The 12,156-nt window shown below is 41.6% G+C and overlaps 1 pseudogene and 1 gene segment (V, D, J or C); both read left to right on the top strand.

Moving 5' to 3' along the window:
- Positions 1–348: 348 nt before the first annotated feature.
- LOC101588467 lies at positions 349–878 on the top strand. The segment is given in 2 exon segments: positions 349–455; positions 561–878. Coding segments are annotated over 2 exon segments (357 nt in total).
- A 2,414-nt stretch (positions 879–3,292) lies between these two features.
- LOC101588859 lies at positions 3,293–3,989 on the top strand (annotated as a pseudogene).
- The last annotated feature ends 8,167 nt before the right edge of the window (positions 3,990–12,156 follow it).

The raw sequence follows: 12,156 nt of genomic DNA, 5'->3' as shown, positions 1-12,156 counted from the left end.
TCACAGCGTATGAGCTTACAATTTATGGGTCATCATGCTTCTCATCTATGTTCACACCAGCAAGTGTATGAAGTTGCCAAACCCATCACTTACCTGTATGGAAGAGTAAATACAATAGATGAGGTTAGGTGCTCTTCACTACACAGACACATAGCAAGGAGGCGTGTGCTCTATGGTATTAGGGATGTTCCAAAAAACCTCTCAAAACTCTCTTGTTCTTTGGACCCTTTCCTCTCTGAGGCTTCCACAATGGAGCTGTCTATATAGCAGGAGGGCATGCAAATATTGCCTCCCTCTGCTGATGAAAACCAGCCCAGTCCGGATGCCCCTGCAGCTCTGCAGAGGAGCTCAGCCTGGGCTGTCCAGCTGTTCCTGCTAGGTGATCAAGGCCACTAACAGACAGCACATCATGGAGCTGACGTTGAAATGCATTTTTCTTATTGCTGTTTTAAAAGGTAACTGATGAAAAACAAGAATGACTGAATGTGTGAGGGGCACGAGTGGGATAAACAATGGCCATGTGTGACCATTCCCTAAGCAGGATGTCTCTGTGTTTGCAGGTGTCCAGGCGGAAGTGCAGCTGGTGGAGTCTGGAGGAGGCTTGGTGCGGCCTGGCGGGTCCCTGAGACTCTCCTGTGCAGCCTCTGGATTCACTTTCAGTGATTATGCGATGAGCTGGATTCGTCAGGCCCCAGGGAAGGGGCTGGACTGGGTCTCAGCAATTGGCAATAGTGGTAGCACATACTACGCAGACTCCGTGAAAGGCCGGTTCACCATCTCCAGAGACAACAGCAAGAACACGCTGTATCTGCAAATGAACAACCTGCGAACTGAGGACACGGCCATGTATTACTGTGAAAGAGCACAGTGATAGAAACCTCAATGTCAGCCTGTCATAAACCTCCCTTCAGGGGTGGTTAGAACCAGCAGGGGGCGCTTAGGACACAAAGATGTTTTTAAACTTGCTAGTGTTTTAAGTGACCTTAAGGCTCTGGGGCAATACAAAGAGCAAGTAAAGAAAGAATAAAATTCCAAACTATGTACAATTCCAGGTAAAACCAGAAATGGTGGATTGATTTACTGGATAACTTTAAAGCTCTCCTTAAAACAAGAAATATTATAGGGTTTTTTTTTTTTTTTTTTTTTTTTTTTCTTCAGAACTGAGGATTGAACTCAAGTCCTTGTGTTTGCCAGGCAAGCACTTATTCCACTGAGCCATCTCCCCAGCCCCACGAAATATTATATAACAATGTACTTCTATACAATTCTCCATTTTTCTTTATTGAAACTGTCCATTCAGCAGTTTGTATCCTGTTCTTAATGAGAAATAAAAATTTTGTATGTTTTATGACACAATATAAAACAAGTTAGAAAAATTTACTATGACATTGCAAGAATAGTTGGTAATACCTAATCTCACATGTCTATCATAGGGAATATTTCGGTTATGATACATGCATAGCTTGAAATTACTAAGATAATAAAGAATACACAAAGAATATCCATCAGCTGCATGCAGCATGCAAGTGACATTCCCATTTACTGACAGTGAAAAACCATATAATATTGTCAGAAAATGGTCTTCAACTAAGAAAAATATCAACAGAAATAGTGATATGGTGAGCCAAGGCATTCAGTGATTTCAAGCCATGAATTTTTTCAACTGATCCCAAAATTTTTCAGCAGTTTTCAAAAATTTTTTCTGAGTCAACATTACTGATAAAGGTTACATATTCAGTATTTCATACATCTTCATTTCCCACGAAAGATCATTGAAAATCATTGAAAATGTGCAGGTGTAACAGGCTTGAGATGACACTGAATAAAATAGTCACATTCTTTTTAAGGATCACCTCAAGTGTTTTCCAATCACAAATTTATTCAACTGAATCAACTCCATAAAAATAAAAATGTCACAGTTGTATTGTAAATAAATGAAGACAACTGTGGTAGAAGAGAAAGACAAAGAAGTAGCTCAATAAAGCAAGGCTAGCTGAGTAGAGAACTGTCTGTCTACTGCTCAGCAAATGAAATGAAAATGATTGCAGGTTGAGGCAATATAAGACAGAGGTCACTGTGAGGACCAATGAGCCTTGTGCTGACCTTGGCTGACCTTGAGGATGAGGCTATGGAGTTGTGGGAGAGGAAATGAGTTGATCACTGGGAAGTGCATGAGCACCTGAGTTATGCTGTGTCCAGCACTGAGTAACTCTCATTCGGTTCCTCAAGTGTTTAGACATGTTTAAGCTTCAAATCTGATTGGACTTAATGGGGATTTGGAAGCTTCACTTGTAGCTTAACTTTTCCAAACCCACCATGGCTAGTTTCTAATATTCTTTTGTATTTAAAATGGGGAACAAAAAGATGTGTATGGAAGGATGGGCAGTTACTAAATTCAGAGGAGAAAGTGCTGGCCGAAGCTCAGCAGATTAAAGTGCCTGCAAGCAGGCACAGCGGCCGGGGATTTAATCCTCCGTCCTTCTGTGCTGACCCCACTCCCAGGGCGCACTGATAGGGTGAATAAGACTGGGCGTCATGGCGCACACTTATAATCCCAGCTCTTGGGAGTCTGTTAACAGGCTGATCACTAAGAGTCCGACCTAGTAGTGAGACCCTGAACACCCTGTAGACCCTTCTCTAAAATACAAAAGAAAAATGAAAAGTAAATGGAAATGGAAAGGAAGAACCAAGTAAATCCATTGTGAAAATGGCTTTACTTCCAAAACTGTTATACGGATTTAATGCAATCTCAATCAAAATACCACCATCATACCACACAGATCTATAAAAAAAATACTAAAATTCACTTGAAATCAGAAGAGTTCTAGAATAGCAAAGGCAATTGTGGCCAACAAAACAGGGATGGAGGTATTACAACCCCTGAACTGAAATTATACTACAAAGCTACCATTAGAAAATTAGCGTAAGACTGACCAAAAAGCATATCTGAGGATCCACAAAAGATATTAAAAAATGAAAACACATGTAAAATTGCACTCAGCCACCTTGTCTTTGATAAAGGGGCCAAATATGTACACTGGCAGAAAGATAGCCTCTTTAACAGATGGTGTTTGAAGAAACTGGCGTTCCACATGCTGAAAACTAAAATTAGATCAAGATCTATTATTATGCACTCAACTAAAGTCAAAGTTGATTAAAGATTTAAATATCAAAAGAAAAACATGGGGTTTGGTGTTTCAGGCAATGCAGCGGTTCGGAGACTGAGGACTGACACCGAGACACCTGAACTAGCTCTAGCAGAAGAAAAATGGAGAAGCCATAGAACACAAGGATGAATTCAGGAAGGTCTGAGATCAGGGAAAACTTGCTGATCTCTACACTATTTTCCAAGGAGAGGTTGCTATGGTGACAGAGCCTTTATCAAAATCCCAGACTGTTGAAAGCAAGGTCTGGTCCATCGAACTCATATGTCATCCTGTTGGGTGGATAAGCCCTGTGAGATAGCAGATCTCAGAGACAAAGTGTGGGTGAAACTTATTTGCTGAGAGATGAAAAATGATAGAATAAAAGTATCCCTCTCCATGAAAGTTGTCAACCAAGGGACTGGGAAAGACCTCAATCCCAACAACGCTGTTATTGAGCAAGAAGAGAGGAGGAGGCAGTCCTTCCAGGATTACACTAGGCAGAAGATCACTACCTGCAAGAGATGTGGCTGTAAAGGCCACTTGGCAAAGGATTGTTTCATGCAGCCAAGTGTGAACAAATATTCTTTGATACCCGATGAGGAAGAGGAGAAAGAAGAGGCAAAGGCACCTGAATTTGAGAGGCCTGACCCTATGAGGAATTCATCCAGAAAAAGAAAGAAAGAAAAGAAGAAAAAGAAGCATAGAGACAGGAAGTCATCTGATTCTGACAGCTCAGACTCTGAGAATGAAACAGGCAAAAGGGCAAGGCACATATCGAAAGACAGCAAGGCAGCCAAGAAGAAGAAAAAGAAGCAGGAGCATAAGAAGGAACACAAGGAGTGAGAGGAGAAGAGATTGGGGGTGAGGGTGAGAAAATGTGAGTCCAGGAGCTTGGTGCCTTAAAGCCCTGGCCCATGGAAATACTTGGTAGTGAGATGGGGCCCCATCCCAATGACTTCGCTCCTTTGGGAGATGGCTTCCCCTCCAGCAGTAGGCAGGTTGGGAGTTGAGTTCCAGAGCAGCTGCCTGAATGAGTTGTTTCCTTATCGCACCTGACCTCTTTGCAAGTGACCCCTGCAGCCCACACATCCATTCACTCAGCACCCTTCACTCAGCAGGTGGTCCTTTTATCCAGCAGCCACTGCCAGAAGTGAATTCTTTGCAGGGATCTGGGCTAAAGCCACAGGCACTGCTGTGGGGGTGAGTCTGGCGGTAGCTGGAGGAGACAGCGATTTCCCCTTCCTGTTGGGCTGTCTTGGACCAGCTCCTGGTCTCTGCTGCACTCACACAGGAGCAGAGGGAGAGTGGCAGTAGGGTAGAGAATGTGGTAAGACATGGTGCTCACATTTTACATTCTCTCAACATGGTTCTACTGTGGTCGCCCTGACAGCATGACAGCCAGGGGCCAGTCAGAAAACGATCATTTGCAGTGACTCATTTTGTGTATTACATTCCACCAGGCCACTGACCAGATGCCTGAGGCCAAGATCATTGCTGTATTTTCTGTGTATTCCTGTGAGAGTCTACTGTTTCTACTTCAAGTCTCTGCTTAAATTCCTGGCACTAGAAAAATAACACTAAATCTATTGAATGAAAAAGTATGTTGAAAGCTTAAAGACATAGGGATAGGTAGACAGTTCATGAAAAAGAAAAAAAAATTGAATGGGAAATACTTCAAAGAGTCAACAACAGGGATCTTAACTTACTGAAAAATGTCAGAACATCAAAAGAAATAACCATCACAATAAAAAGAAAACCCACAAAGTGGGAAAATATCTTAATCAATGGTCACTGAGACAAAGGAATTCTGTCTAGCACATGTAAAGAGCAAAAAAAAAATTCTTTCCCCAAAATTCAAAGACCAAATACAAAAATGGCATCTGAGGTAAATACATATTTTTTAGAGGAAGAAATACAAAGGGCAAATAAATACATCAAAAAACATTCCACAAAACTGGTCATTGGAGAAATGAAAATTAAAACAACACTGAGATTACATCACAACCCAGAAAGAATGGCTGTCATAAAGAAATCACCTAATAACAAGTGCTGGAGAGGCCATGGGGGAAAAGTTACCCTTCTGCGCTGTTGTGGAAAGAGCAGACTGGTACAGCCTCTACAGAGATCTGAATGGAGACTACTCAGAAATCTAGGATGAGAAGTCCCATTCAACCAAGCTATTCTCTTTCTGGGCATTTTAACAGAAGATCTTAAATCTTCATACCACAGTAATGTATGTGTGCCCATGTTCACGGCAGCTGAATTTGTCATAGCTAAACCTCAGAAATAACCGAAATGCCCATCACCTGAATAATGGATACAAAAGTGTGGTATTTCTGTATAATGCAAGATGACTCAGTTATAAAGCAAGGTGAACTAGAGGAAGTCATAGGTAGATGGATAAAATTACAGGCTACATGCATAGGTGAAATAAATCAGATCCACATGTGTAAATATTATATTTTCTCACTAGTGTAAGAACTTGAAAGAGTAAATAAAGCTGGAAAGGTACAAAAGATATAGTAAAAGGGAAAGAAAATAAACATAAGGAATGCACAACTGTGATGAGAGAAAGGAGAAAATATATGAAAAAAATGAAAAGGAGTGGGGAAAACTCTTGTATGTATACACACAAACGTGATTGTACTAGTAATTTTCATCAGTTTTTAAATTATTCTTATGTATTTGTTTGACACAGTCTCACTACACAGCTTGGACTCATAATGATCCTACTGGCTCAGCCTCTCCAAGTTGCAGTTACAGGGATGCACCACCATGCCTGGTTTAGGTGGTCGGGTTGCCACACCTGGGGTTCCAGGGCCAGCATGGCATGAGCATCCAGCAACTGAACCTGGGTCACTGCATTTATAAGGAAGGTGTTTAGACCACCAAGCTATCTCCCCAATCCTCTATCAGTTTTTCAAATGTAGCAGTTAATGCTTAAATTTTTTACTTGACAAATTGTATTTATACAATTTGTATCTATAATCTGAAGAACTTCTTTGAAATCAGAAATCTATAATACAACAATGACTATTGAGTACCTATCATCTTATTTTTTTAAATGATGTATCATTTTGAGTGTTTTATCTATTGCTTTTCTATTCTCTTTAAAATGAAAAACAAAAGCCCCTGACATTCCTTCACAACATCTACAAACTACTCACAGAAACTTCTTCATAAACATATTATGCTGTTTATGACTACTTCAGTATTATTCGTTCAGATAGGAAATTAGCACATTTTCCTTACAAATTTTCCACAATCTATAAATATTACCTACATCTGTCAACATAAAACACCAGATGGGTTGAACTTTAGAGGCTTTCATTTTCTAAATTGGGCTTGGGGGACAGAGAGATAGTTTGCTGGCCTAAGCACCCACCAGGCAAGCTCAGGGACCATAATTTGATCCTTGATACTGTATGTCATCCAGCCCCGCTGAGCCAGCCACCAAAACCAGGCATGACAGTGCACAACTGTTATCCCAGTCTGGAGAGGAAGAGACATGAAGTCATAATTTCAAGCTGCATTACAAAACTCTGCATAAAATATAAATAAATAAATTGTGCTTCAAAGAAGTCTGAAGATTGCAAGCAAGATGATCACGGAGGTCCCGTGTATTCATCTCCTTACACAGACCGACCTGACAAATAAACACAACACTGCTGATCCTCTGCCTTCACTTTATTGACATAGTGTAAAGAAGAGCCACATTTTTGTCACGTATGTTACAAAATTCACCTTCCGTACCTGTTTATACTCTAACGCCTACTGTAGACAAAGGTGCATCAGCTGAATCAACCCCTTTTCCTAAGCATGAAGTTCAGCACCATCATAGTCCCTGGCTACCACCTGACTCATCACTCACACCTCCTGGTGTTTCACTCAAATTTACACTTATTCTTCAAGTGTGCAGGGTTGATAATATTTGAGTTCCTTCAAACTGAACTGTCAAATAATACTGAACATAAGCAGTTGTTGTTATTTATAAAGCCCACAAGTGAAACATGTACCCTCTTAAGGCTACTGACCAAATCTTCCATGAACTTTCAAGGATTTAGCAGAGTACGTAATACTTCCCACCATGAAAGTTGTTGCATAATTACAATATTGTTTTCTCTGTGAGAATAGCTATTAATCTTCCTAAAAATCCATCAGTCCATTTAATTTGGAATGGAGATTAGAATTCTTGGTCAGGAGTAACCCTACAGAGGGCCTCAGAACAGGAAGAGAGAGATGTCTAGTATCAAAGATCAGAACCAGGGACCACCCAGAAAGTAAGACGCATCTACTTCTGGATGTCAGCATCCAGCTGCTGTCAATCTTAAAATGCAACAGCTACATCCACTTGTCCACATCTTACACAGAAGGTCCATGTGCAACCTGTTAATCTATTTGCACATAGTACTGTTGATGTGACAGTCACCTGCATGCAGTTCATGTGATTACTATTAGATTTGAGAGTACATAAATCTAAAATAAAAAACAAAACAAATTATTTTGTATACATGTGTTACATACCCATGATGAATGCAAACAGTACATCCTTCATGTATTTACTAATAAAAATCTAAAATAAAAGAAAGAAAGGTGAACAGACTGCAATACGCTGGATGCAGGTCTCTGTGCATTAAACGATGTGGATTTCAAAATTCAAGAAAGTCTATAGACTTCAATCAATGAATTAAGAGGGAACCAGACTGAAGGGCAGGCACCTGTCCCAGTCAAAGGTGTAGCACATTAATACAACACAGCGGGGCTCTTGTGCCATCACAGGTGAGGATCGCTATGGGACTTTGGCCTTCAAAGTTAAGGAATAGCACCAATGCAGTGGTGATTATAATGGGCTTTTGTTCCTTCTTAATAAAATGGTCACATACAGAGTTACTCCTGCATCCAGCATTTATACTTCTTCACACTGGAGATCAGAACGTGCAGCCCCCTGCTCAGGGTCCTCAAGTAAGAAGGGATGGAGCTGTGCTCTTCTTGGTGTCCTTTGTTGTTCATAAATACTCAGCTGGAGTTTCCTGGATCAGAGACAAATTGGTGAGGACAATTGCATTATTACAACATTTTGCTCTTTTCTCTGTGAGAATACTTACTAATCTTCCTATCAATCCATTGGTCCCATGTAATTCTGAATGGAGGTCAGAAATCAGGATCAGGTGTCGGAATTATTTAAGGAGGAATAAGAAGAAATTATTTAGGATGAGAACTCAAGAAGGAATTATTTAAGGAGACCTAATAAAGAAAACTGGTAGATTCTTCCATGCTGGTCTTAGATAATCTGTAAAGCATTTGGTGTGGAACTCAGTAGGGAGTACTCATGAAGGTCCTTGCTGCATAATACTGGTAAACATTTTAATGCATCAATAGTCAACAAGTAGTGGTCCTCTCTGGCTCTGTGAGAGTTACGTGAAGTCTGGTTCTATCCATGTGACTGAGCAGAAAGCCTTTCAGTGTCACACTTCAGCTCAGCTCTGAGGAACATGTGCATCATTGTTCTCCCAGCAGGGAGTTGCAAGTTCGAGGTTCACTCACAGCAACTCACCTTGCTACAGAAAAAATGCACCAAAGAATCTGGATTCTATTTCAAGAAGCCTAGAAATTACACTACATGTGGTGGATTGGAGACTGGTGGTCAACTTGTAACACCTGGTTGAACTGAACCATTGTGGTGCTGGGTGTGTGGGGTCCATCTGCTAATGTTGCCAACAGCAGAAAAGTCAAAACTGAAGTAGGAGGAAACGGAGAAGGAGGAGAAAGTGAAGAAAAGGGGAGGAGGTGGAGGAAGACAGGGAGAAGGAGAAGCAAAAGAGAGAAGGAGAAGGAGAAGGGCTGTTAGGGAAGTTGTATGGAGCTGTTGGTTTTCCTGGAGAAGCTTCTCATGCTGGCTTTTCTGATGAATTCAGCTGTTCTCATTATCAAAGGGGCTCACTTTGTTGTCTTTTATAATTGGTATGACTAATTTTGGCAAGCTCTGGTCAGTGCCATAAGCATAGCTTCCTGGCTCCAGAAGGGAAGGCAATGCCCTACTCATCTGAGTGGACAAGCTTGTTGTGTTTGCTTTCCTGATGGGAACTCTAGTTTCCTCATCATCAGTGGAAAATCCGAACCTTACTGTTGCTAATGTTGTCTGTGATACCTTTTAGGAGCACTCTGCTTCTTACCTTGAGCATTGTTTCCTGCATCCAGCGCAGATCCTTCAGCCTGCTGGAACAAATCCTTCATCATGCTGACACAGGCTTACTGGCTTCCACCACTGACCTCTGGGACTTCCCAGCACAGTCCATGAAATGGGACTGAATGAGACATTGCCAGAGGCCCTAGGCCTCCAGCTGGGCTCATATCAGGCATTGTTATGAGCTGTAAGTCTTCAACTGCACTCATGCTGGGTATTACTATGGGATCCAGGTCATCAGTGAGATACTTTGGTCACTTGTGTGGGGAAAGATTACTTTTCTTTCTTTGTTCTGGGAATCAAATTGATAACCTTCAGCTTGCCTGTCAATCACGGTATTGCTGAGCTACATCCCCAACTAGATAGATATCTTAAACTCTCCTTGCACATGATTATTTGTGTGACCTTTATAAAATGAAAATATAAAATATGTGTCTTCTTTTGTATCATTTCCCTTGCAAAACCCCAAATGATGACACTACACAATTGTAAATATCTACTGAGAAGCAGAAAACAAAGTGTGAGGCGCTTTGAGGATAAAAATTGGGTCTTCACATAGACACATGATCCTGCACATCTATGAGTGTATTTCCCTTGAAAATGCAATCAGATAAGTGTGTAATAGTCCAGAAAATGTAGGACAACTTTTGTTTCTGAGACAAGTTTTGCCTGTTTCAGTGACATAACATCATTTGTCTGTTGACCTCAGAGCCTTGGGATATACCAGTTTTGGAATGAGCAAATGGAAAGCGGAGAGTGAACATTGATTACAGCCAGGACCCTGAAATGGATGTGTATAGTATATGTCCATGGAACATGGATTCATGCTGTGTGTTATGCACATGTGCTGCATATACCTCACAGGACTCCTCTCCTCTCTTTGTGCGGTTTTCATCTTCCCATGCCCTCCTTCATCTGTAAGCAGTCCAGCTCCCCAAGGAGCTCTTCCTCTACATCTCCTGGACTAGAGACGAAGGCACTGGGTCAAGAGCAATGAACCCAGAGATATCACTGAGCTCTTTCAGGCTCATTCAGCATCCTCCACCCAAAGGCAGATCCACAAAATTCTACATGCTCTGTCTGCTTTCCATCTTTATGTACAGTGTGCACCCCTCATACAAATGCTTTAGGAGCTACTAGATAAACTCATGTTGCATCTCAGAATATTCTTTGTTTGTATCTCAATAGTTTTTTTTTTGAGTCATAGTCTTGCTACACATTTGGGCTGGCCTTATGCTCAGTTTTGTAGTAATTTTTCTTAAAGTATTTAACACAGGGTTTACAGGTTCTCACTTCACAGATTGGACTCACAGTGATCCCTCTGTTTTCAGCCTCTCAAGCACTAGGATTACAGGGAAGCACCACCACTCCTACTCTCAATCTTCCTCTCAGCATGCTCCGGGGGCAAGGCCAGCACGTCATGTCAAGGATCAAACTTCCGACCGTGCAAGTGCCTAAGCAGACACTTTAATCCACTGAACTATGTGACCAGCCCTTTGTGCTCAGTTTTGTTGTACCCAGGCTGATCTCAAACTCATAGTGATCCTTCTGTCTCAATCTCCTCAGCGCTGGAATTACAGGAATGCACCACCAGGCCTTATTCCGTGTATATCAATATTTCAAATATTACGTGAGATTTGTAAAGCTAGTCTTCAAGAACCTGCAACACTGCTGTTTCCTTGTCTTTCTGGTGGAAGTTTCATGTGTGAGTGTTGTGAAATTAAGACAGAATGACGTGAAGATGCTTCATCTGATCTCAGGACTCACTGTTTTCTCCCCTATGCTGTTCCATGTATTTCTGCAAGAGATCATACCTGGCCAGTAAAGCCTTCACAGTCCCTGTCTCTCAAGTGCATTCTCTGGTTACTCCTCTTCTGGTAAATTTCCACTATAGCTGGATACTCTAGCATCCAGGAAGCAAAAGGAGAGGATACAGCAAGTTGGTAATAGCTGAGGTGCAGCTTGGTATTCATTCTTGACAAATGAGAATTTCTTTTTTCTTTGTGTATGTATTTGGTACAGGGTCTTACTATAAAACTCAGACTCATAGAGATCCCCCCGTTTTCAGCCTACCCAGCATTGGGATAACAGGTGTGCACCGCCACCCTCAGTCTCGGTGGCTGGCTCAGCACTCCTGGGACGGGGCTGGCAATACATGTGGTTCCAGGGATCAAATTCCAGTCCCTGCCCTTTCCTGAGCACATGCTTATTCCACTGTGCTATCTCACCTGCCCATCAGCATTTCTAAAGACACATTCAGGTTCCAGTTCACACATCTCTTCTCAGTATCAAGGAAAAACATTACCATGCAAGACGTTTTCTAAGGGACATAAGTGTGAACCCAGCTACAAAGCTATGCATAGGGAGGTGCAGATCTGAAGGGGTGCACAGGATCAAATATGTTCCTACCTGACATCACATAAGTGTCCTCAGGACCAGTATGGAAAGCTCTGGACCAGAAGTGGTAATCTGCAGAGAACCAGGAGTGGCCCCAGGAGAACATGCAGTGAGAGCAGCTGAGGAGTGAGGGCTTCCTGTCAGTATCTGAGTTTCCCTTCAAACTCAGAATAATATACACTGGAGAGTACTCAGAGTGTGTCTCTCCAGCTCATAGATGGAGACTTCAGACTCCATAGAGTGAAAGGGATTTTGGTTACAGAATATATTTACACATGTATATTTTATGTCCTTCACATGGATGTCTAGGGGAGGGCATGAACAATTTGAAAATACTAGAAAGGTGACTGTGGATCTTAAAAATGAGGGTGCTTTGGCATACAGAGTTCTCATCATCATCATCATCATCATCATATAAAATTTGATTGA

The sequence above is a fragment of the Octodon degus genome, unplaced genomic scaffold, assembly GCF_000260255.1.
Source record: "Octodon degus isolate 3935 unplaced genomic scaffold, OctDeg1.0 scaffold00255, whole genome shotgun sequence".
Classification (NCBI taxonomy): domain Eukaryota; kingdom Metazoa; phylum Chordata; class Mammalia; order Rodentia; family Octodontidae; genus Octodon; species Octodon degus.
Note: the sequence above shows the minus strand (reverse complement) of the source record. Positions and strands in the feature narration are given on the sequence as shown.